Raw genomic sequence first — 25,776 nt, 5'->3', positions numbered from 1 at the left:
GCTGAGGGAAGGGACCCTGGGCCCCAGCAGCCTCCATAAGGTTCTCCTCCACCCATCACAGAGCTCCTGCTTGGGGGTGAGTGGTGTGCCATGACAATGAGCAGGCGCACATGAGCAGGGTAACCTCTTTAGATGCTCAACATGACTTGGGCAAGGTGGTCAACTACCTGCCAACCAGGGCACACGTAGAGTTTTGGTTGGAATCCTGCATTTGGGGATCTCCAGCGACCACACATGGGTCTGCACCTCCCCATCTAGGCAAGAGGGAGGGCTGGAAGAGGAACTCTGACACCATTGGACACCCAAAGCCCACGAGTACCTGTACCTGTAGTTGTGGAACCAGTTGATGACGGTGTTGGTCTTGAGGTTGAGCTGGAAGGAGAGCAGCTCGATGGTCTGCTGGGAGGGATAGGGCTCCAGCTGGTAAGCTTTCTTCAGGGCTTCCTTCTCCTCCGGGGCCAGCACCACCCGGGGCTTCTTGATCTGGAGCAGGCTGAGGTCCTGCGGCTGCAGGCCGGGGCTGGCGCACTCGGAGCGGGCACCGGGGGACTCGCTGTCGGAGCCGGCGCTCATCAGCCCGTATCGCCGCTTCAGGTAGGCTGCGGGACATGAGACCCAGCTGCACGCCGCTCGGCCCCCGGCCCGGGGAGCCCCCAGCTCCCCCAGCACCCCCTGACCCGGAGGGGCTGCATCACCCTCAGCCTCACCTTTCTTCTCCAGCTTCTTCATGTCGCGCAGCTTCTCCACGTTGTGGGGGTCGTTGAGCCAGAGCTGCATGCGGACGAAGGGCTCCCTCCCCTTCAGGCTCAGCTTGTGCCACGGCTTGGGCCTGGAGAGGAGATCGGACACCGAGCCCTGCGTCAGGCCCAGGATGCTCTCCCCAAACAGCCGCTGGCCTGGCGGAGGAGAAGCAGAGGTGGTTAGAGCAGGGGCAGAGCAGGGGCTGGGCGCTACAGTCCCTCCTTGCAACAAGTGCACCCCGTTTCCCAGCCAGCACCCTCCACAGTTCCCCTCGAGCTACAGCAACTGGGGTGATGCATCCACAGCAACCTCACCAGCAGCTCCCAAAAACCTGGGTGGAGAGAGGCTCCGCACCTAAATTGTTGTCCGTCAAGACCTCCTTGACCTTCTTGGTGATGGAGTAGGTGTCCAGCTCGGGGGACATGGCGACGATCTCCTGGATGCCCACGGCTCCCTGGCTGTTGGGGTACGTCTTGCCGCTCAGAGCTGGCGTGGACCGGCTCTCGGGCTGCTGGTTTTCTTTGCTGCTCTCCAAGGCCAAGGTGAGGGGCTCCTGGCAGCCCTTGTCGTGCTCGGTGGGGCTGGGGGGCGGCGAGGGGGACGGCTGGGGCTCCGCCGGGCTGGCTGTGCGACAGCGGGGCACAGGGGTCAGCGGGAGGGCACCCGGCAGCAGCAGGAAGGGTATTTTGGGGCTGCCAGCTGAGTCCCTCTGGCAGCTACAGCCAGTGGGTGAGAAATCACCACCAACACAAAACCCCTCAGTTACTACTTTATGCCAGGCACAAAGCCAGAGATTTTTGTGGTGGTTTTGCTTTATTTTTAAGTTGAAAACTAGATTACTTTCAAAACCTCTTTCTCATAAAACACCGTTTGAGGATTCGTGTAACAGCCCTAAACTGCCCAAGTGACTAATTCAGGGGGTTCAAAATGAGTTGGATGCATCCAAGGAGATGGGGGCAGAAGGGGCTTCCCAGGATTGAGGTGCAGGTTGGAGTGCTGGGGGTGGCAGGGGCAGCTCTCCCTGGCACCAGGGTGGAAGCAAGACAAACCTGCCCTGTGCCAGGGTGCAGGGGATGGATGCAGAAGCACCAGGGGCACTGACAGCACGTGGGGACAGCACTTACCCTGGGAAGGTGTTGGCTGCTGGCTGATGCCTTGGCCCAGCTGGTCGGTCAGCCAGAGCTGCATGCGGATGAAGGGCTCCCGACCCTTCTGTGTCAGCTTGCTCCACGGCTTGGGCCGCGACAGCATGTCGCTCACGCTGCCCTGGGACAGCCCCAGCACCTAGGCACCACACAGGCGTCACCCGCCGCGGCCAGAGCTGCTGCCTGCCCCTCTGTCCCCACCTCGAGGGAGGGGAAGAAGGCTGCTGCCTGCTGCTGTGCTCACACACCCCTTGGCCCCAGCTATCAGTGATGGGACCATGGTGGTCTCCCTGGGATACCCGGTGGGCTGGGAAGACTGGTCCCATGGGGGAGGTGTTCCTGGGGGGAAGGGTCACCAACCAGCTGGCAGTGGCCACTGGGAGATGGCTTGGGATTGGGTCAGACCCTGAGGACTCAGCATCCTCCAAGGGGAAACCCACCAGGGATGAGAACTTTCCTCCAAGGGGAAACCCACCAGGAGGAGCAGGGACCCTGGAAGGAGGTGGCAGAGGCCACCAATGACCCCCAGGCTCTGAGTCACGGAGCAGAGGGGACATCAGACCCGCCCTTCCCCAGGCTGGTACCTTCTCTCCGAAGATCCTCTGGCAGATACCGTTCTTGGCCAACTTCTCCTTGACTTGGCGGGTCAGCTCCAGCGTGTCCACCTCCCTGTACATGTACATCTCATACTGCTCCGGCGTCAGTGGCGGCACGGTGGGCTTCAGGGTCCGTGGCACGTAGGCAGGGTAGTAGGGGAGACGGCCGCTGGCTGCCGGCTCCGTGCCGCCTCCCTCCGCCTTCATCTCCGGCAGCCGCTGCGGCTCGTCGTCCGCTGGCGGCAGCTCGTCCTCGTTGGTGCCACCCTCGCCCGGCTCTCCCCGTGGCCAGCCCCGGCCGTTGGCCATGCTGGAGTAGCTCGAGGAGGAGGAGGAAAGCGAAGGCGAGACAGAGGTGTAGGGTCGGCTGAGCAGGCTCCGCTCCGACGCCCAGTGCTGGTCGAAGTAAGAGCCGGCGTCGCCGATCTCCGACTTCACCTTCCGGATGATGCTCTGGACAAAAGCGGCCGGTGAGAGGACGGCCAGGGGGGTCTGCGGGGGGCCGGGGCTCGCCCCGCTCCCCTCCTCCTGCTTCACGTAGGTGGGGACGATGTTCTGGCTGACGGCAGCCAGCGTGGAGCGCTCGGCGGGCGGCGTGTCCCCGGGCCGCCCGCTGGCCCCTGCCTCCATCTCCAGCAGCGCCTGCTGCTGCGCCTGCATCTCCCGCCGCGCCTGCTCCAGGATGCTCTTGATGGCATCCTCGGAGCTGCTGCTGCCCGCCCCGTTGGCCACCGCCGCCGATGACGACGGCGTTTTGGTTTCCCCTGCAAAGAAAAGGGGTGAGGGGAGCCCCGAGGTGCAGCACACGGCGTCTCGCCACGTGGCCTCTGAAAGTCAGGCAGGAAAGGGATTTTCATGCCCATGGGGTGTGGAGTGCTCTCCGTCCAGCAGCGCTGAGAAGGACCAGCAGCACCCACACAGCAAAAGCCACCACCGCCCCAGCTCAAAGGCAGCTGCAAACCAAATCCCGTTACCATTGATGGCAATAGACAGACACGTTTGCTTTCCCAGTCTGTCCCTCCACCGTTCCTGCCTAATTCAATTCCCCAGGATTCTGCTTTCTCAGCAGACTACCTGTTCTAATGTATTTCTTTTCATGTAATTGACTGTGAGCACAGCTGCTTTAATGCTTCCTCGTGCCAGATGGATCACACTTCCTCATTTAATCATCTGGTTTGGGGCAGAGGGGGAGGGAGGAGTAGATCTAAAGTACCTGAAAGCCCAGAGACCAACACCAATGCCAGGGGACTCATTTCCCAAACTGTATTTACCAGCATTTCTCCCCATCACATCCCTAATCTCCTCTGTGGATGTTAGCAGGGGAAATGCCCTCTCAAAAACCCACTTTGGCTCTGCCAGGGCTGCTCCATCCAGCTGCAGAGTCAGCCCAGGATCGTGCTGGCCTTGGCAGGGGCTGGATAATGTTTCCTCAGGGAGGGAGAGACACAGATGCTGCAGGTTTTGTGGGTGTCTCAGTGGGACCCACAGCCACACAGCACCCAACCTCTGCTGCTCCTGCAGGGGCAGAGCAGGGGCTCAGCCACCCCCAGGGCCACCCAGACACTGGCACCCACCTCCCTTCTGCGACTCAATCTCCTTCTTTGCCTGCTCCAGGATGCTTTTGATGGCATCGTCAGAGCCGGTCTCGGGCGTCCTGATGCGTGGTGTGATGCTACCTGATCAAAGAGGCAGGATAACAGCTCTGTCACCGGCGCTGGTTTTACAAGCTCCGCTTGTGTGTCAGGAATTATTTACTGCTCCTCATGTTCAGTTATTTTTAGGGATGCTGGTTTTAAGACAAGTGTCACTCCCGATTAGTTGCCCCCTGAAGCCACGGCTGCCGGCTCTCGCCTCTGGCGTGGCACCTCCCAGCCCACTTGGCCCATGCAAAAGCACTTGCTCCACACTGGCACACAGGGTGCAGGGCACAGACACAGGGACCACATCCCCCATCCCTGGCACTGTGCCCTCCTGGCTCTGTGCGTGAGGGGTTAGTGCTGGATCAGATCACAGGATCCCAGCATGGTGGGGGTTGGAAGGGCCCTGCAGAGCTCCTCCAGCCCAAGCTCCTACTAAGCAGGTTCCCCTTCATCAGGGGGCACAGGAACACAGATCCAGGAGATAAATCTGAGCCCTCTGAGTTGAAATGGCAGCAGGTGGATGGACTGTGGACCTGCATGGCCCAGACCCACTGCCAGCACAGGGACCCGAGTGAGCAGCCACCAGGGCTGTGATGGTGCCGGGAGCTGCCAAGCCCAGAGCCAGGCATTACCACACCACACCAGTGCTGCCACGACACCGAGTCCCCACAGCACCGAGACTTCATCATTTGAACAAAATATTCCCCAGCACATTGATTCATACGGCACGAAACAGCCCGATGAATAATTAAATGGCACTTGTCAGAATAAATGAGTAAAGCACGTCCGGGGATGCAGCTTCCACCACAGGCTGTTGTTAATTGCTATCGTTTGCCAGAGCTCCAGCCCACCCTTGCAACGAGCAGGGCTATGCTGGGGACAATCCCTGTGCCAATCCAGGGACAATCCCAGGGACAATCCCTGTGCCACCGCTGACTTGCCACATCACAGGCTGGCAGGTATCCCCACCACAGCACGGGGCACCCGCTGCTGCCTTGGGGACAGGGACCACCCCAACCACTCACCTCTCTGGCGCACCTGGATAGTCCTCAGGGCCAGCACGTTCTGCTCGTCGGACAGGAACTGCTTCATCTTGATGAACGGCTCCTTGCCCTTCACTGTCAGCTTGCGCCAAGGCTTGGGCCGGGCCAGGATCTCGCTGACGGAGCCCTGTGACAGCCCCAGCACGTAATGCCCGAAAACCCTCTGCCCGATGTTGTGCTTCAGCAGCTGCTCTTTCACCTGGAAGGCGATTTCGGCTGTGTCCAGTTGCTCCTCGTCGCCGGGGCCGCCGGCGCTGCCCTCGGCCGGCTCGCTGGGAGGGCTGGCGGCCGGCGCGGTGCTGCCGGGCACGGCCCCGCTCTTGGCCCCAAAGAAGGTGGAAGGGAAGGGCGGCCCCCCAACAACGCTCTCGCTCTTGTAGGTGGGTGGTGGGAGCTGGGGGGTCTTGGAGTCCCCCGAAAGCTGCTCGCCCCCTGGGAACGGGGACAGCGGGAAAGTCCGCGGGCCGTCGGGGGCCAGGCCAGGGCCGGGCAGGGGCGGGAGGGGAGTGGGAGAGGTGGGTTCGTCTGCAGGGGCGTGCTGGGGGGATGGGTACGGCTGCTCCATGCCCAACGACTCCTTCCCCGACTCGTCTTCGGAGTGATCTTCCTCTAGAGATGAATGAGAGAGAGGGAGACGCGCTAGAGACCCCTGGCCAGTGGCCCTGGCACACCCCCTGCACCAAAGCATCTCCTGCCTCAGTTTCCCCAGGTGGCATCCCACCCTCTCTTCTTCCCCTCATCCCACTGCCAGCTCTGGGCTCCTTCCCACAGCCAGGGCAGGATCCATCCCTGCCACCCACGTTCCCAGGGATGCTGCTCCCAGTGGGATCTGGTGACCCTACCAGTGCTGGCCAGCAGGTTGGGCTTCTCCAGCAGGTACTTCTGGGAGGGGTAGAAAGCCTCCTTCCCCAGCAGCAGGGCCTCCTCTGCCTTCGATATGCTCTGCAAGGAGCCAAGCCGAGATGGGATGGGGCGGCGTGGGCACCGGCGGCAGGGCTGGCACGCGTGCCACAGCCCAGCGAGCGTGTCGGCACGCGCCGCGGCACTTGCCTGGGGGAGGCTGCAGCTGGCAGAGGCCACCTTCATCGCCTTCAGGATGCTGGGAGGGAGACAAGGGGGAATGACTCAGTGAGAAGAGCTTTTCATTGCCCTCAAGTGTGCCACAGGTGCCCGCAGCACCCAGCCGGCCGGGGGCCGGGCAGGCAGCAGGCGTGGATGGATGCTGGTTGAGCCATACCTCAGCTCCGTTTTGATCTCCTCGTAGTCCGCCTGTGCCTGCAGCTTCTCCTCCAGCTTCTGCAGAGCAGAGAGGAGGGAATCCTTGCAGCTGGCTCCCGGTGCACACCCAGCACAGCCAGACCCACGTCCCCACCTCCCCGGCATGCCCTCAGCCCCCATGGACACACCTCGATGGCCTCGTTCTTGGCAGCCAGCTGCCCCTCCAGCTCGGCAATCTGGTTGGCAGAAGACTCCTCCAGCTCCTGCAGCGAGCTCTGGAGATGCTGGACATCCTTCAGGAGCCGCAGGATCTCCCGGTCCTTGGCAGCCAGAGCTGTCTCCAGCCTCGACCCTGAGCACATGGAATAGTTCACTTTGTCCTGCCGGGAGAGGGGACATTGTCAGCTCCCAGCCATCTGACGTGGGGACACGGGCCACCCTCCTCACCAGACATGTCCCCACAGGGAGCAGGCAAGCCCAGGACTCAGCCCTGTGGGATGAAGGGTTGAGGTGACCCTGTGCTTGGGGAGGCACAGACCTTTCCTTTGCCCTCACAGGTCTCCCAGGTACATCTGCTGGGTGGTGCCCTGGAGGAGGCTGGGGCTGCAGGTGGGGCATGGCCAATGCTACCAGCCCCATGCTGCAAAAATGCCTCAATCATGGGCAATCATTTGGGGCTGCTCCCAAATGCTCCTGGATGCAACAGGGTGCTCCTGAAAATGCCAGGGTGGGTGTTCCTGGCTACCGTGGGATGCTCCTGGCTATGATGGGGATGCTCCCAAGCACAATGGGATGCTCCTGGCTGTGGGGGATGCCCTCAGCCCTGGGGGGGTGCAGTCCCGAGGGTGCTCTCACCCCAGCAGCGCCGGGTGGGGAGCAGCAGGCCAGGCGGAGGGAGCTGTTTACGGCTGCCAGCTGCTCCCTCAAGCTCTCCACCTCCCTCTGCGCCGCCTCCGCTCGCTGCAAGAGAGCAGAAAGCACATCAGGCCAGGCACAGGGCAGAGAGAGGCTCCAAGATCTGCACCAAATCACTGCCCTCCTCAGCATCCTGCTCCCAGCATGAACCCCATGAGTTCCTCCATGCACTTTGGCTCCCCAAGTCCTAACAGAGTTCCTGGTCCTGGCCACCACCTCCCACACATTGCTTTTTGCACCCAAAAGGCCATATTTACATGCAAATGGCTCTTTAAGTCTCTTTTATCATCCATCTGTACCTACATTTTCAGTATTAAATGAAACTAATGAATAAGGCTGGATAAAACCAGAAGTAATTACACTAGAAATCAACACCTGGCAGTATGAAACACCCAGGAGGGCCTGGAGGTGAGGACGAGCAGGCAAATGGAGCATGGCAGAAACCCAAACACACCAGTGACCCCCAACATGGGGCAGGGGTTCACATTGGGTTGGTTTGGAGAAGCCACAGGGCAAAGGAAACCAGAACCCCACCTTTTGTAGAGCTTCCCAGTCCACAGCCCAGCCACCCTGGACCATTTTTGGGGAGAGACATTGAGCCCACATAGATGCTCACGGTGCTGTGGTGGGTGCAGCACCCAGGGTGAGACCCCTCAGCCCCAGAGCAGAGTAGGTGCCAGCTCCCAGCTCACCTGGTTGGCTTTTTCAAGGTTTGTCATGATCATGGCTACTTCGTCTGCCCTGTGATGAGAAAGCAAGAGGTGTCAGGGCCTGCAGTCTTTCCTCCTCACACACATGTTCCATCCCCTCAGCATCTTGGCACTGGCCTCTCTCCAGCATTTCCCTGTCTCTCCTGAGCTGGGGAGCCCAGAACTGGACACAGGGTCCAGATGAGGCCTCAGCAGGGCAGAGCAGAGGGGGAGGAGAATCTCCCTCAACCTGCTGCCCAAAATCTCCCTAATACAGCCCAAGGTACCCTCGGCTTTCTTGCCCACGAGGACACTGTTGCGTTGCTCAGCTCAGCCTCTGGGCATCACGGTGACTTACTTGGACGCAGCTTCCTCGTCGTATTTACAGCGCAGCTCCAGCAGCTCTGTCTGGGTGGCCTTCAGCGCTGGGAAGAGGAAGGTGAGGCATGGAGTGGGAGCTTGCCCCCTCCATGGCCAGTGGCCTCTACCCCAATCCCCCTACCTGCGTGGAGCACTTTGATCTTCTCCTCTGCCTCCCCCAGCCGAGCAGCCAAAGTGACCTGTGCTTCCTGCAGCCCCCTGCGAGAGACGGGCATCACCAATGTGCTGAGGCACCACAGACCCCAGACTGGTGGGGTTGGAAGGGCCCTGCAGAGCTCAGCCAGCCAAACCCCCTGCTAAAGCAGGTTTCCCTCGCTCAGGGGGCACAGGAACAGCTCCAGGTGTGGTTGGAAACCTCCTAAGAAGGAACCTCTACACTCTCCCTGGGCAGCCTGGGACAGGGCTCCTTCACCTCAGCACCAAAGCTGTTTCTCCTTGTATTTAAGTGCAACTATTTGTGTTCCAGCTTGTGCCCATTACCCCTTATCCTGTCACTGGGCAGCACAGAACACAGACTGGCCTCAGCCTGCTGACACTCACCCTTTAGGTATTTATCAGCATTGATAAGGTTCCTTCTCAGCTTTCTCCAGGCTAAAGAGCCTCAGGGCTCACAGCCTTTCCTCATAAGAAAGGTGTTCCAGTCCCCTCAGCATCCTGATAGCCCTCAGCTGGACTCTCTCTGGAGTTTCAAGCCATGTTACCCCCTGGGGTTAAGGGGCTTATAGCCCCAGGTGCAAAAAACCACCCCACTTTGGGCTGAAAATGGTCCCTGATCCCTGTGGCTGAAATCCCTCTGATGGGGCGGGTGGCAGCCCACCCCTGCCTGTAATTAATAGGAGGGGGAAGCAATCAGGGAAAAGTTATTCTGCATTATTTATAGCCTGCACTTGCCAGGAACTTACTCGCTGAGATCTGCAATTTAGGGTTTAAAGATTCCTCATTTGTTTCCCGGTGCAGCATGTTTAAGGAATAACAATGAAGGCGCCGGGAAAGCCGGGAGCCTCCAAATTAAAAGGCCATTTAACAAGGTTCATCCACCGACCTGGAGTTAACCCATTTGTCAGAGCAAGGCCCTTTGCCTGGGAGGTGGCACAAGGGGCTGGCAGGAGGGACCTGCTCCAGCTCTGCTGCCCAGAATCGGGCTGGACTGGAGAATGGACGGACAGACAGATGCTCAGAACGCCCAAGAGCAGGTTTCTAGACAGGATATGTCTGTGTTCAACCCCGACAGCAAAGAGGAGGTGAGGGAAGGACAGATGGACACCCACATGTTCCCAGAGCACCCTGGATTTACCCTGACCCCGGTACTCACGTACTTTTGCTTCTCTGAGTCATTTCTCTGCAGCAAAGCCTCTGTGCACGGTGCTTTGCCGTTGATGCCGGGGAGCGGGGCCGCTGGCGCTGGCCCCTCTCTGTGCTCTGTGGGGGGACACACGTGTCACAGGTGAGATCCAACACGTCCCAGGGATGCTCCGAGGCACGTGGGGGCACCCAGCTCGGGACCCTTGTGCAAGGGGGGTACCTTTGGTGTTGGCGAGCTCCGGGTGCTTCTTCCAGGGACAGCTGAGGTCCTTCAGAGGGGGAGGTTCGGGCTCGAGGCGCTGGAGCTGCTGCAGCCGGTCCTCCAGGCTCCGGGCAGCCTCCAGCACAGGAGCAGGGTCTGCGGGACACGGGGTGCGGCGGTGAGCGGCAGAGACGCCCGTCACCAACCCTCTCCAACCTCCCCACTGCCCACCCTCCTCACCACCCACCCCACCATCCACACCCCGCTTCAAACCAAGCGCCACCCCTGGGTCCCACATCCCCATCCCCAGGGCCGTCGGGGCCATCAGGGCTGCGGGGGGCACCACGTCCCGGCCGCAGCCCCGGTTCGGCGCAGACAATGGCGGTTTGTGCCGAGGTAAGCAGGTGCGTTCCGAGCCGTCCGTCTTCCCTCTGTCAGCATTACACCATCATTAGCTAGTGTCTGCTCAGCGGGGTGTGCCATTATGTCTCCCAGGGCTGATGTAATTATACATTGACATAATTAACCCAGCAAGCCCATTAAGCAGGCCAGCTAAAAATTCATCTATAATTATTTGTTGTGTGCATGCTAATGAGTCCATCTGCACTGCCATTGTACAACATGAACAAATTAATTTACAAGTCTGGATTTTTTAATAAGTTCAAGAAAATGCCTCCTATTGAGCCAGGTTAATATAGGTTTGAGGTTGGGGTTTTTTTTTTTTCTGGGTTGTGTTTTTGGGTTGTTTTTTTTTTAAAGAAGAAGAAAGAAAATAGATGTGAATTCTCCAGGGTCAAAAAGTTAGACAAACAGGGAAGTGGGATGGAGATGGGAGTGCTGCTGTACGACACAAATGAGTGGCAGGCATCCAAGGGTAAAAAATAGTAGTGGTGATAGGGAAAAGAAATCCAACAACTGGCTGCCTCTGCTCCAAACGGGACCCAGAGCAGCAATGCTGATCAGCAAGTCCCCAGCTGAAGGTGGTAGCAGTGTGGGATGAAGGGGCCTGGCACCACTGTGGCCATGCCATGGGATTTGGGGTGGTCTGAGTGACCACAGCACTGGGTATCTTTGGGGTGAAGCTGCCTGGAAAACACAGGATATGACCCAGGATCCTCACTGCAAATGCCCAGCATGAATGCTCCTTGAAAACAGGCAGTGTTGAGACATATGCACCCCAAGATGGGGTTTGGGGTCCCACCAACCTGCTGCTGCCTTCCCATAGGGGCACAGGGCCCCAGCACCTGCTGTGTGGCTCCCCCACAGGACCAGTGACTGCCAGGCCCCACATGCTGACACCAAAAGGCCCTGGAGCATCCTTCCCGACAGAGAACAACCCCTCTTCTTTCCACTGGACACCAGAGACCCCGTGGACACACTGGGATAAAAGGTTTGTGCCCAGATCCTGGCCATAGGGATGCATCCAGCAATGGGTGCTGAGCCCTGCCAGCATGCTGCTGGCTTTGGCACTGAAACGGGCTTGGATGGGACCCCACTCCCCAGGGCTGCTCAGGCAACCCCTCGCCTCAGCATCCTCTAGGCTGGTTCCCCATGCAAGGACGCAGGAGTTATCAGAGGAGGCTGCAGCGATGCAGCACAGCCCCAAACCAGGCTGGATGCTCTCACAGCCATCAATAACACCCGTAAGTACATGAGCTGAGATAACGACACGGCCAATTAAACCCTGTGCTCCAGGGCCCCGGCTCACAGGCAGCGGGGACCGGGGGTCCCTCCCGTGCTCCTCTGGCCGCAGGGGCTCTGTGCCAGCCCATGAGCCACCTCCACAGGGATAAACGCTGGGGCAGGATCCGTTCGATCCACACTGGCAACTGTTCTCATCTCCACGACGAGAAACAACGTGGGAGGAACTGGCCCAAGCAATAAAGCTCTGGGAGTTTTCCCCTCAGGTCAGTGTTTCCCCTCCTGTGAATTTCCCCAGGGCTCTGCTCCCTGTTTGGAGCCAACAGCCTGGGGTGAAGTGGTGGGGAGCAGGGCTTTGAGAAAAGAACAAGCAGCACTCCAGCTCTGCTTCCTCCATCAGCTGGGGCAGCGCTGATGCCGAACGGATTCATTACATCACGCTAATATCACAGTGCCCTCAGCTCTGGCACCGCATGTGAGGTGTCCAGAGGCACCCAGGGGCTGCTGGGACCAGGCACCAAGCTCACACCGTGCTGGTGCTGCCAGCAAATCCACCCTCGTGCTGCAGGGCTGCAGAGAGGATACGCCCGAGACTCAGCGCATGGCCTGCTGCCGCCATGGCCGCCACGCTCCCAGCCCCAGGCCAGGCCTCGGGGCACTGCCCACAGCGCAGGGGTTCAGCCCCCATACCAAAGAGAAGGAGGGGATGGCTGTGAGCTGCCCCAGCCTGGTGATGAGGGACAAGAGAGATGTACGTGCTGAAAACAGGCCCCAGGGGCCTCCCACGCTCCGGTGCTGCCAGCCCACAGCCCAGTGGCACATGTTGAGGGTGGCAAGTTCCTGTCAGAAAGCAGAACTGGCTGCCCAGACGCACTTATCTATCGCTCCACATGCTTGTTCACTAGATATACAGACACACATTTGATATTTAGAGATAGAAAAAGGCATCTATAATGAGTCCTGCCACTAGCTGGCGTTATTGGCTGCCTTTAGTGGCACCAGCAGTGCTGCAGCAGCGCCAGGGGCAGTGGGCAGAGGTCCCTTGTGCTGTCCTCAGCCCTGGTACAGGGCACTGGGTCCTTTCCACACACTGAATGGGGTCTGACCTGCTCCTGGAAACCCCCACAGCAGCACTGTGGATGGTGGGATGGGGCAGGAGGTGTCTTGGGTGCTCATTGCCTGCCTTGGGTTACCCACCTGGACATGTTCCTATGTGACCTCTTCTAGGTTGACCTGCTTCTGCAGGGGGTTGGACTAGATGATCCCTAAACGTCCCTTCCACCCCTACCATTCTATGACTCTATGATGATCAGCTTCTCATGGGCAGCTCCAGGGAGCACCCACCTCCCTGGGGACCACCAGCTCAGCCCTGTGCCCCTGCCCCTTCAGCAGAGGTCTCCATGGTGGGGTGCTGAAGAGTGACATGTGCTCCACGCTGCTGCCAGGCTCCAAGAGGAGCACAGGGCATCCATGGGCACCCGTGGCACCCCCATAGCACACCCATGCGGCATCCATGGCACATCCACGGTGCCATCAGCTCTCACACCTCCCTCCACCACCCCATCCCAACCTGCTCCAACGCATCCACCGGCACCCTACGAATCCCTCTACGAGTCAAAGTCAGCCTTAAATCAAATCATCCCCAACAACAATGACATTAATTATGCTTTTAACACATTTTACTGCTTCCCCCCCTTCCCTTCACGCCACATCTGTGTGAACAATATCCAAAAGATTTACGGTTTTCTCCCGTAATTACAGACACACAGCCAGCTCACTTATCAAAATACTTGCTGAGCAATCAGGCTCCGTTACAGTCTCTGCCAGAGATTTGTGTTGACAGCAGCCATTCAAAGCAAAAAATGTCGAATCAGGACTTATGTGGCGCTTGTAAAGTATTCCACAAAGAGTTCTCCTGTCGAGAGACACACGGACATGTAACAGACGGGGGCAAAGCGACGGCTGGGAGGATGTTGGGGGTGGGCAGGAGATGGCTGCTGCAGGAGAGCAGAGTGAAGGGAGGAGGAGAGGTGCTGAGGCCATAGGGGAGCAGTTTCGGGGTGTGCATGTGTGTGCATCCCTGTGCACACACGAGCAAGCAGCAGGAGCACGGCGGGGGGAGGTGGGGAGGGAAAATAACTGGGATCTGGAAACCGAGCTGACATTTGGTTCTTGTAGCACAGAGGAAAATTTAATGAGGACAAAAATATGTCTCCCTAATTCCCCTAAGAAATCATTAAAACATTTTGTTATTCCTAAATGTCTGGAAAATGAATTAGTGGCCCTGCAGGAGCCCTTCTGCACATCTTCAGCCGTTTGCAGCTCTGTCTGGGGGGACGCTCCGTGCTGCTGTGCCCGACACTGCGGGGAGGGGGGTCCCGGCCCCTCACCCGGCCCCCAGCATCGACTCTGCCAACACAAGCCTCAGGGCAGCCCCCGTGCCTCAGTTTCCCCCTCCCAAGACCTGAACAGGGGGTTTACACCCTTCCACAGCAGGCAGAGTGGGGAAAAAGCCATCCCTGAGCTGCTGGGCCCTTTCGGTTAACTTACCGTCGAAAAGACAACCGGGGATAGCCGCGGTGTTATTACAAGGGCTGAGCAAATGTATTCCTTTCCTAATGTCAAGATGCATTTGGCTCAGGGGCTGAAACACAGCGATGGCAAAAGCTGTTTCCACTCCTCCTGTCTTCGGCTGGTCTCTGCAGAGCACCATGCGCCTCGCTGGCTCCTCTCGAGCGCCGGCCACGCGACTCGTTAAGCGCTCAGCTCACCGCCTCGCTGCTTACCTGGAGCTTCGAGGAATTGCTTGTAAATGCTCAGGAAAGCCGTCTCAGCCTCCTTACTGCTTCTCTTACTAAGTGCAATCACCTGCAGGGAGATGGAAAGGAACAAAAAACAACAACAACAAGGCAGGGTCAGAGAGGAGGAATCGGTGGGACGGGTGTCAGCAGTGATGGCACACGGGTGCCCCCCTGGCACAGCTCCGCTGCCTTTGGCTGAGCTCCTCGCGCTGCTGACACGTCACCTGGCCCTGAATCATTGATGTGCTCTCAGTAAATGAAGATTACAATTTAATGTCAGTGCTTAAATAAGCAATAAAGGCCCCTGACTGTTGTTGTGCTCCCCGGGCCGTGGCCGGCACGCTGCCCTCCACAGCCACCCGCCCACAGTGGTCAAAGAATCAGAGCAGCTCAGAGTCATTTTGCTTGGAGAAGAGCTTTAAGCTCATCAGGTCCAACCCCTTGCCTCAAACTGCCAAGCCCACCACTAAGCCATGGCCCTCAGCACCTCAGCTATGTGCCTTTTAAATATCTCCAGGGATGGAGACCTCATCACCTCCCCAAGCAGCCCGTTCCGATGCCCTAACAACTCTCTCAGTAAGTCATGAGCAGAAGGGATGGTTGCACTGGCACCAAGACACTTTCTTGCTCACACCCCTGTTCCCTCAGCTGATGGAGTGCCAGAGTGGCATCAGGGAGATGGTACATTGCATTGCTAATAACCAAACAACATACTCATCTGCCACGTGCTCCCATTCAACATTTATGACCATGAATCATTTATTCCCCTTAATTTTTTGAGGCATGATGACACCTCGGGGTGCAGGTTGGTTCCCACCAGGCTCTGGCACACTTTGTCCCCTCTTTCCCCCAGCACACCCAGCCCCACCTGCAGCAGATGGGATGGAGTGTTGGTGGGACACACAGACTTCTGTGTCCCTGCCAGCCCTTGTGCAGGAGCTGGGGGTGGAGGCAACTCATTCCCAGCTGGGAAAAGCCCTGTTTGATCCAAATTGGGCACCCACACCATGCCGTGATGGAGGAAGAGGTGCCCACTCAGCTTTCAATGCTGGCAGACACACCATTACCAAGAGCAGACAGTCAATTAAACCACTCTTGAGCCACCAATGAGCTAATTATCAAGCTACCTGAACTTGGTGCCTCAGCCCAAGCCACACAGCCAACGTGCCAGAGCATCGTTTCCCTCTGCCCACTCCTTCCATGCCGCCGGAGCTCCCAGCTCACCCTGCCAGGCTGGATTGTGATTGCTTGTCATTCAAACCCAAAGCAAAACAGCTCATTTGTAATCCAGCAGCCACCTGAGCAAACCTCCTTCTCTTTCTCCTTCCAAAGCTCGCAGGCACTGGAGCACAAAGATCATTTTTCTATTGTTCAAATGGTATAAGCCGGGTTTTTCACAGCGTCTGGGACACAAACCCACTTCCTCAGCGACACCTTTCCAGCACAGGAGGAACCTGGGGGCTTTTCTTCAGCGTTCTGCAAAAACACTTTGGCTCCAGGCTGCTTTAAAATAACGATCCTAAAGCAGGGAGGGGAGGGGGGAGGCAGCGGCGAGCGGCGGCGCTGGGGTGGTGCAGCAGGACAGGGCTGTGCCTGCTGGGCTCACTGGCATTGGGCTGGCACAGGGAGATGTGCCCAGGAGGTCTGGAAGGATGCAGGGATACAGCTGTGGTACAGGGGTGCTCCATGGGATCAGCCCTCTGTGACCCCCAACTCCACTTGCTGCATGTTTTGGATTTGGCAGGGCAGAGGGCACAGTTCTGCTCCTCAGCAATGAATGACAAGAGGAAAGGGGCTCAAGTTGCCCCAGGGGAGGTTGAGATTGGAGCTGAGGCAGAACTGTTTCCCTGAGAGGGGTGTCAGCCCCTGTGCCAGGCTGCCCAGGGAGCTGGGGGAGTGCTCAGCCCTGGACGGATCCCAAAGCCGTGGAGTTGAGGTGCTGAGGGCCAGGGGTTAGTGGTGCTGGGCAGGGTGAGGGGAGAGCTGGGACTCCCAACAGCTTCAAAGGCTTTTCCAACCCAAACAGTTCCCAATCCATTCCCCCACTGGGAATGTTGTGGCTCCAGGGTGGGCAGGAGCCTGCCACATCCCCAGGCCATGGTCCTGCAGACCTCATCTCTCCACAGCCACTGGCCACAGGCTCACTGGGCATGGACCCAGGTTTCCTGGATCACACACAGGGTCAAACAGCTGCTCAGCCCTCCTTCAGCCCTCCCCATCCTGGGAGCTGCACCTGTAACACCTTCTCACTCATTAACCACCACCAGAAACTTAACCAGAGCCACAGAACCTGCAGTTTGCTGGTGAGGAGGCATTTGGGGGCTATTTCAGCAGCCCCATCCTCCCTTGCCAGCTTGTGGCTCTTCAACCCATGTCAGTGCCAGGCACCACTGGCAGGGAAGATGAGCAGGACAGTGAGCCAGGTGTCAGCTCTGCTCTTTTGGAGTCCCACTAAACTTTAAGGAAATATCAGTGAAAACAAGATATTTAGAGTTTTGAGCGACCTTTTCCAGATGGGGATAATTGACCAAAATGCCAGGGGAGATTCCTGCCTGAGCAGCTCCCTCCAACCTGTTTCTCACACAGAGCTAAATGAACACCTGGGAAAGCCTCACATCAGCCCTAAAATCAAGTAAAAACACCACATCTTTGCTTTCTTGGGACAGAAGCTGGGACCAAACCCCGTTCCCCTATGTGAGGGCATTGTCACCAGTGTCCTGCTAAGAAGAGGAGAAAATGAGAGAATCATTTGGGTTGGAAAAGCCCTGGAAGCTCCTGCAGTCCCAGCCCTGCCCTCACTCTGCCCAGCACCAACCCACAGCCCTCAGCACCTCAGCCCCACGGCTTTGGGATCCCTCCAGGATGAGGGACTCCCCCAGCTCCCTGGGCAGCCTGGCACAGGGGCTGACACCCCTCTCAGGGAAAAGGTTCTTCCCAATCTCCAGCTTCTAATATCGATAAAAATGAGGGAGCTGAGCAGCCTCAGGGTAGCCCTGGCTCAGCAGGGCCGGGATGGCATCATCCCCACTGCCTCTATCACCATGGCGCCCATCTCCAACGGCCGATCCGCCACCAACCTTTCTCCCCCCACCCTCCAAGCCCTCGGGGAGCTCTGCCTCTGCTTTCAAGATCCACACACGATTCCTTTCTCTCTCCCTTCCCCACCTCCACCTCCCTCCCTCCCTCCTTCCCTCCCCCAGCCTCGGCATGCCCAAGGTGAGGCCCGGCAGCCGCACCGTGATGAATTACATGTACGCGCCGGGTCCCTTTCATGGCTGGTGACTTTCCAGCAAAGCAATTATCACTGCAGAATGCCTAATAGCCTAATTAATTACTATTGTCAGGCTGGCCTCTGTGCCATGATTATACCCTTCCAAAGCCAACTTTTTAAACATTTGGAAGCAGAAATATTATGATAATTGACTGACAAAATGGTTAGACCTCCCCCCCCACCCCCACCCCGGCACAGGCTGGGCCCCTCCCGGCACCGGCAGCTCCTCGCCGAAGGCGCGGGATCGGCGGCGCACCGGCGCTGAGTTTATTCTTATATCCATGAGATCAAGTGTGGGATAAGTAGTGGGTTATTTCCATCTAAATACTGGTGGCAGTAAACCACAAATGAGCTCTTTTTGAGCGGAGAGGAACAGCTGTCGGGGGAGAAAGCGGCAGCAGAGACCCCGAATGGTGAAGGGAACTGATGAAAAAATACATTCAAGCCTTCGCTATTTTCCTCGAGTTTTTTTGCTGATGTGTAAAGAAATAGGGGAGAGAGGGAGAGCTGAGGGAGGGGAGGGAGGAGGGAGGGCCTGGGAGGGAGCTGCTCGCCCCAGGGAGAAGTTTGAGTGATGGGGGCTGGAGCCACCGTGTGCCAGGCTTGTGCCGGGGTCCTTCGCTGCCTTCCCAGTGCCATATGTCTGACCAGCACCTTAAACTCATCACATATGTGCACAGACCTACCACACACCCACAGACCCATCACATACCCATAGACCTATCACACACCTACATGAACCCATTACACACATGCACAGACCTACAGGACATCCATAGACCCAGCACACACTCACACACACCCACAGACCCATCATATACCCATAGACCTACCACACACCCACATGAACCCATCACACACATGCACAGACCTACAGGACATCCATAGACTCACCACACACTCACACACACCCACAGACCCATCACACACCCATATGAACCCATCACATACTCACAGACCGTTGCACACCCACAGAACCATTGCACACTGACAGACCCATTGCACTCCTTCAGACCCATTGTACACCTACATGAACACATCACATACCCACACAGACCCATTGCACTCCTATGGACCCATCACACACCTACATGAACCCATCACATACTCACACAGACCCATTGCACTCCTATGGACCCATCACACACCTACATGAACCCATCACACCTACATAAACCCATCACATACCCACACACGTCCATTGCACACCCACGTGAACCCATCACACCCCCACACAGACCCATTGCACTCCTACAGATCCATTGCACACCCATAAACCCATTTTACTCCTACGGACCCATCACACACCCATGTGAACTCATCACACCCCCACACAGATCCATTGCACACCCACATGAACCCATCACATCCCCACATGAACCCATCACATCCTCACATGAACCCATCACACCCCCACATGAACCCATCACATCCCCACGTGAACCCATCACACCCCTACATGACCCATCACATCCCCAGATGAACCCATCACACCCCCACATGAGCCCATCACAGCCCTACATGACCCATCACATCCCCAGATGAACCCATCACACCCCCACATGAACCCATCACACCCCTACATGACCCATCACACCCCTACATGACCCATCACATCCCTACATGAACCCATCACACCCTTACATGACCCATCACATCCCCACATGAACCCATCACACCCCTACATGACCCATCACACCCCCACATGAACCCATCACACCCCTACATGAACCCATCACACCCCTACATGACCCATCACAACCCCACATGAACCCATCACACCCCTACATGACCCATCACACCCCCAGATGAACCCATTGCACACCCACATCAACCCATTGCACACCAACAGAACCCATTGCACTCCTGCAGACCCATCCCACCCCCACCCCCCCATCACCCCCTCACCCTCCCTCCCGTTCCTCCGAGGCAGAAGCAGCTCACAACGTTTGCACAAGGCCAAGAAGCAATTCACATCCAAAAGATCAATAACATAAAAATACAGCCCGAGAATTCTAGTTAAAGGGAACGTCCCAGAAATATGTTGTTGGTGTTCATGATTTGGAGATTAAAACCAAAAAAAAAAGAAGAAAAGGAGAGAGGGGGGGAAAAAAAGAATCAATAGAAGTTCTTCAGATGATGTTATTTCTAATGAGAAATACACCGAGACTGCTGCAAGTAACTGCTTAACGGCCAAAAAAAAGGGCATTAATAATTTACTTGATAAAGCAGAGGATCCCGAACGCAGGGAAATTGCTGCTGGTTCTTAATTTTGTTGTAATACTTCCTGACAAGTTCAATGATGCTTTGGCAAAGTTCCTGAGAGTACAGGCAGAGGATGCTCAGCTCATTAGGTTGGTTTTGCCCCCCCGCCTTTTTGATCGGCATCTCTGGGAGAAGAGGCCCGAGCTCTTTGCTTTCTCCACACCATGGGATTTCTTGGGCTGAGCCTCTGGACTGGCATAAACCCTGACAGCCCCTGTCCATCCCTTTCCCACAGTCCCTGTCCATCCCTTTCTTACAGCCCCTATCCCTTTCCCACAGCCCCTGTCCATCCCTTTCCCACAGCCCTTGTCCATCCCCTTCCTACAGCCCTAATCCATCCCCTTCCTACAGCCCCTGTCCATCCCTTTCCTACAGCCCCTATCCATCCCCTTTATACACTCCCTGTCCATGCCCTTCCTACAGCCCCTGTCCATCCCTTTCCCACAGCTCCTATCCCTTTCCCACAGCCTCTGTCCATCCCTTCCCCACAGCCCTTGTCCATCCCCTTCCTACAGCCCCCATCCATCCCCTTCCTACAGCCCCTGTCCATGACCTTCCTACAGCCCCTGTCCATCCCTTTCCTACAGTCCCTGTCCCTTTCCCACAGCCCCTGTCCATCCCTTTCCCACAGCCCTTGTCCATCCCCTTCCTACAGTCCCCATCCATCCCCTTCCTACAGCCTCTGTCCCTTTCCCACAGCCCCAGCTTATTTCTAGCTTACTTTACCATCCTCATCAACACAATTTCATGCACTCTTTTTTCCCTTATCCCTGGCTGATTTAGTTGAGGGGTTGGGTATTTTTTTTCTTACCTTTTTTTTCCCCTCTTTCATTTATTTTTTCAGTGCATTTGCTGACAGTTGGCAACTCCAAACCATCTGCTACCAGCACATGAGCCGAAACGAAAGGCTTCGGCATCGAACTCAAGGCAGCTCAAAGATTTCCAGCCATCAGAGTGAGAAGGTGCCACCAGGGTGGGTTCATTCCAAGCAGGGATGGATTTCTTACCAGTCCCCCATAATTATTTCCCTGGAAAATGATTTTCCTGCAGAAAATCATTTCAGGGAGGGGATGGGAGCTTCTTTTCTCCCTTTATTCTGCCCTGGAGAGGCCTCATCTGGAGTCCTGTGTCCAGTTCTGGGCTCCTCAGCTCAAGAGGGACAGGGAAGTGCTGGAGAGAGGCCAGTGCAGGGCCACCAAGATGATCAGGGGTATTGAACATCTTTCATGCAAGGAAAGGCTGCGGGAACTGGGGCTGTTTAGTCTGGAGGAGACTGAGGGGGGATCTTAACATTGACAAATATCTAAAGGGTGGGTGTCAGGAGGTTGGGACATCCCTCTTTTCTATAGTAGATAGTAACAGGACAGGGGGTGATGGGATGAAGCAGGAACACAAGAAGTTCCACTTAAACATAAGAAAAACCTACTTCAGTGTTTCAGTGAGGGAGCCCTGGCACAGGCTGCACAGAGGGGTTGTGGAGGCTCCTTCCTTGGAGGGCTTCAAGACCCGCCTGGACATGTTCCCATGCGACCTGATCTAGGTGACCCTGCTTCTGCAGGGGGTTGGACTAGATGAGCTCTAAAAGTCCCTTCCAACCCCACCATTCTATGATTCTGTGGGTGAGTGTGTGGGGCTCTGCACCCCTGGCATGGACATAGCTGGGTGACAAAGGGGCTTCCCGTTGGTCCCCATCTTTGGGATGGAACCACACTGACCCCAACACGCGGCTGCACCCACAAGCATCCCAAAGCTTCACCTCCCATTTAGCAGAACAAAACTTTTAATTTAGATGTTTTCATCCATCTATCAGAGTTTAAACCACACACACAAAAAAGTTTAAAATAATGACTGTAATAAATGAAGGTAATTAATTGTAGTTTGTTCCTTTACTGTCTAGTCAGCTTAATTTTACCTTTTCATCTAATAATGAGAAAATAATTTTTGTGCTCTGAGGGTTAATGATATGTAACTGCAAGAGCTGCTAATTGCATGTTGCAAACTATTCATCAAAATCCCCATCTGCGCTACTTGATTATGTTTGCTAAATTATTGCTTTGAATTATCTTTCATAAAGCAACTTTTGTAATTAGCAGGGCTTTCGCTTTGCTCTTTTCTCCGTCGCAAGGATATTCAAACTTTGTCCCTCTCAAGCTGTTGCCATTAAACTGCAGCTCTTGGGGAGAGAAAGAAACTGCCCTTTAGCTAATCAGGGAAGGGGGGGAAGCAGAAGGTGAGTTTATTCTCTGCGGGTACAATTCTCTTGGCTCTGCTTCTCCTTCCTCAAGGAAAAGATTGATATGGGAAGGCTTATATAAGAACCTAAATGTATATGAGATGTATTTGGGAATGGCAGAGAGAAAGAGCTCAAAAAACCCATCCACCAGCACCTGGGTTAATATTTCAAAATGGTTTGATGGGGTGGCTTTCTTTTTCTCCCTTTCCCATTTACCAGAAGGAGAGGAGGGGGAAGGTGTGTCATTCATCACCCTGCTTTTATGGGCTCCTTCCCGTGACGCAGGTGATGTAGCACTCTGCTCTCCCTGGTTAATATTCATGGGGAGGGTTGAGAAGTGTGCTGTGCAGGGGAAAAAATGTATGAAAGGAGTGGCTTTAAAGATCTGAGGAAAGGAGGGGGAAAGAGGGAAAGAGAAGGGGGGGGAAAGAATATTTTTATAAGGGAGAAAAAGAGGAAAAAAAAGAGGAAAAAAGAGGGAAAGATAAAAATGAGAGGAAAAAAGAGTGAGAAAAGAGGAAGAAGAGAGGGGGAATATTTTTAAAGATAGAAAAAAAAAAGAGAAGGAAAACTGAGAAGGAAAAAAAAGGGGAAAAGACAAAAAAGAGAGGAAAAGCAAAACAAGAGGGAGAAAAAGAGGGGAAAAAAGAATCATCAGGACCCCCAGGAGCCCTGCCTGGGAGCAGCAGCAGCACTCTGGTCTCCATCCTGCCACCTGACATTGCAGCAGCCCAGAATCCTGACCTCAGGGGTGCAGAACCCACCCTTGGGGATAAAATGTCCCAAACCCCCCACGATAAAAATACCTTGGGTGGGGGGAGGAAGGTGGCTGAGCTGGGGAAGCTGCTGCCGCTGAGGTGGGAATTGCATCCCGCTCCTCCTTACACCCCCATAAATCCAGAGGCACTTGTGTGAGGGGCTGGCTGGGGCTCCCCACAGGACATAGCTCATCTCCTCATAGTGGATCTAATGAAGACTATTGGAAAAAAAATGCAGTATTTAAAAGACTGGAAACGTATTCCTATTGTTATCACTCTCTTTTATGTGTTTATGCACAGCGCATCGGAATGAATCAATACTGGATTGCCCTATAAATAAATGAGCATATCAGTAACCCCAGTAATAAAATGAAGTGATGAAAAATATGGAAATCAGCCACATTTGTGTAAATCCACTTATTGTTTACTTTAATATTTTCTCATGCAGTTCTGTAGCTCCAAAGAGACAGATTTAAAATCAGGTAATGCTCAGCAGATGACAGATCCTAATGTGTCGCTGCTGGCAAGCTCAGAGTAGCTGCAGCTCTCCAGGGGTTTCCATCGAAGCACATTAGAGGAGCAGAGAAAGCGGCCCCCAAACAGAGAGCATTAAAAAGCTGGGGAGAGGAAGAGGTATCCTGAGGTGCAGTGCATCTCTCCCCAGTGCTGGGCACCAAAGCCAAAGCACCTGCAGAGTAGGGGCTGGGGAGCATCTGGGTCAGGCTGGAGGAATCCCAGAATGATGGGGCTGGAAGGGCCCTGCAGACCTGCTCCAGCCCCAGCCCCTGCTAAAGCAGGTTCCCCTGGCTCGAGGGGCACAGGAACGTGTCCAGGTGGACTTGGAAACCTCCCAAGAAGGAGCCTCCACACCCTCCCTGGGCAGTCTGGGCCAGGGCTCCCTCCCCTCAGCACCAAAGGAGCCTCTCCTTGTATTTAAGTACAACTATTTGTGTTCCAGCTTGTGCCCACTACCCCTTATCCTGTCACTGGGCAGCACAGAACACAGACTGGCCTCAACCTCCTGACACTCATCCTTTAGGTATTTATCAGCATTGCTGAGGTGCCCCTGAGCTCAGGTTTCTCTTCTCAGGCTGAACAGCCCCAAGGCCCGCAGCCTTTCCTCCTCACACACATCTTCCATCCCCTCAGCATCTTGGCAGCCCTGCCCTGGCCTCTCTCCAGCAGTTCCCTGTCTCTTTTGAGCTGGGGAGCCGAGAACCGGACACAGGATCCAGATGAGCCTCAGCAGGGCAGAGCAGAGGGGCAGCAGAACCTTCTTTGACCTGCTGCCCACACTCTCCTCAATGCCCCCAGGATGCCTTTGGCTTCTTGCTCACGAGAGCATATACAGTTGGCTCATTTAATTTGCTGTCCACTAGAACCTCCAGGTCTCTAATGGGACCATCAGGATGCAGAGGTGAGATGTTTTCTGCAGCAATAGTAGGGGGCTGGGACCATGTCATCCCACCCTGGTGCCCGGCTCCTTCACCCATTACACCCTGACCACACCATCACATATCCTGCCAGTGCTGACTCCTTCCCTTGTCTGGAAGCTCTTGAGGCAGGGCCATCAGCCCTGGTGTCAGTGGCACAAGGACCACTCAGTCCTAGCCAGGGAGACAAAGCAGACAGATTTTATAATCTGCAGAAACCCCTCAAGGGTTGGCCACAGTGACCCTTGGCCACACCAAGCCAGATCCAGTCTGTCCCTCCCAGGGCTCTCTCTTTCCTATTTCAACCCCGTCAAGAGCTGATGAGGTGGGAAAGGGCCAGGATTGTGCCCAGCACCACAGTGGTGAGGGCAGGTCCTACCCACTCCCCTCCCCACCTCTCCTATAAGCATCCCCCTACAACACCGCCGGTTTTTCCTCCCACCCAGGCAGGCAGAAAACACCCCTCCCCACACAGCCTCTGAGGAAAGCTATTTTAGAATTGCTCTTTTTTTTTTCCCCCTTCCCTTCTCATCTTTTTTTAATATATTTTTTTTCCAAACCAACACATCTCCCCCCATCTGGGCTGTGAGCTGGGTGCCAGCATCTCGGCGCCCAACGTTTGCTTTTTATAAACGCCTCCAAACTCTCCAAGTTTCCTCCCACAGGGCTGGGATGTATCCAGGAGGGTGCTGCATCCCCCAACAAAGCCCTCATCCTGCCCTGACAAAACTCTGCCTATCCAAAGGAGCTACCAGAGACAGCGAGAGCCATATCCTAAGGTTATGGGCTATAATTTGTCTTTGTGGCTAATTAGCTTCCCTTCTCATTAGCCACTTACACCTACAGCTCCTAAAAATCTAGTTGCCAAGGAGGGAAATCTGCTGTCCTGCTGAGTTAATTCTCTAACAGCAAATCTCCTGTATCTCAGGTACATTCTTCTTAAATTCCTAGCTGAGTTCAATTAAACGTTTCCGAGGCCGTGTGCGCTCCCCCTGCCACGGGCACAGGCCTTTGCCCAAGCAGCAAAATTAAACCCTTTCCTGGAACAAAACAAAAACAAAAGGAGGAGAAGGACCAACGAAAATGAAGGTGGTTTAAGAGGAATTGTAGGAATATCATTCCCCTCAACTGCTTTTGCTCTCCTGCACGCAGCCACGGCGCGTTGGCAATATCGACGAGGGGGTTGATATGAATAATTGAAGGGATTCTGTATTCCCCGCAAAAGAAGAGGTAGGCCGAGAGGGTTGTTGAGATAATCAGAGGCTTGCTAATCAATATTCGCAGCCCCAGCCTCCTCCTCGCTTCTCCAAAAAGGAGCAGTGCCATAAGCTCATCAGTAACTGTAAAAAAAACATCACACTCCGAGTGTCAAAATAGTCAGGCACAGCATATTGTGCTGCCAGATTTCCCTCCCGGTGCACCCCGGTGCCAGATTCCATCCATCAGCGGGGAGGGAAGCCATCCAACGATGACTTACTTATGCTTAAGTGTTCATAAATAAG

At 55.7% G+C, this 25,776-nt stretch overlaps 1 protein-coding gene across 2 annotated transcripts in view; it reads right to left on the bottom strand.

The window, feature by feature from the left end:
- The window catches only part of CUX2 (cut like homeobox 2), a 68,841-nt gene that overhangs the window by 2,803 nt on the left and 40,262 nt on the right, over positions 1-25,776 (bottom strand). Inside the window, exons 2-19 of one of the 2 annotated variants that reach the window (XM_062010094.1) lie at positions 14,300-14,381; positions 9,891-10,028; positions 9,685-9,787; positions 8,490-8,566; positions 8,346-8,412; positions 7,991-8,039; positions 7,239-7,343; positions 6,572-6,763; positions 6,403-6,461; positions 6,216-6,264; positions 6,008-6,107; positions 5,148-5,774; positions 4,057-4,158; positions 2,471-3,246; positions 1,866-2,025; positions 1,096-1,365; positions 708-896; positions 326-599 (exon numbers count right to left, since the gene is read on the bottom strand). In XM_062010094.1, the coding sequence (XP_061866078.1) occupies positions 326-599; positions 708-896; positions 1,096-1,365; positions 1,866-2,025; positions 2,471-3,246; positions 4,057-4,158; positions 5,148-5,774; positions 6,008-6,107; positions 6,216-6,264; positions 6,403-6,461; positions 6,572-6,763; positions 7,239-7,343; positions 7,991-8,039; positions 8,346-8,412; positions 8,490-8,566; positions 9,685-9,787; positions 9,891-10,028; positions 14,300-14,381 (3,419 nt within the window). Of the gene's footprint in view, positions 1-325; positions 600-707; positions 897-1,095; positions 1,366-1,865; positions 2,026-2,470; positions 3,247-4,056; positions 4,159-5,147; positions 5,775-6,007; positions 6,265-6,402; positions 6,462-6,571; positions 6,764-7,238; positions 7,344-7,990; positions 8,040-8,345; positions 8,413-8,489; positions 8,567-9,684; positions 9,788-9,890; positions 10,029-14,299; positions 14,382-25,776 lie in introns of both variants that reach the window. The other variant, XM_062010095.1, reaches the window with a different exon arrangement.

The sequence above is a fragment of the Colius striatus genome, chromosome 17 (genome assembly GCF_028858725.1).
Source record: "Colius striatus isolate bColStr4 chromosome 17, bColStr4.1.hap1, whole genome shotgun sequence".
In the NCBI taxonomy this organism is placed as follows: Eukaryota; Metazoa; Chordata; class Aves; order Coliiformes; family Coliidae; genus Colius; species Colius striatus.
The sequence above is the reverse complement of the archived record's forward strand: the minus strand, read 5'-3'. Positions and strand labels throughout refer to the sequence as shown.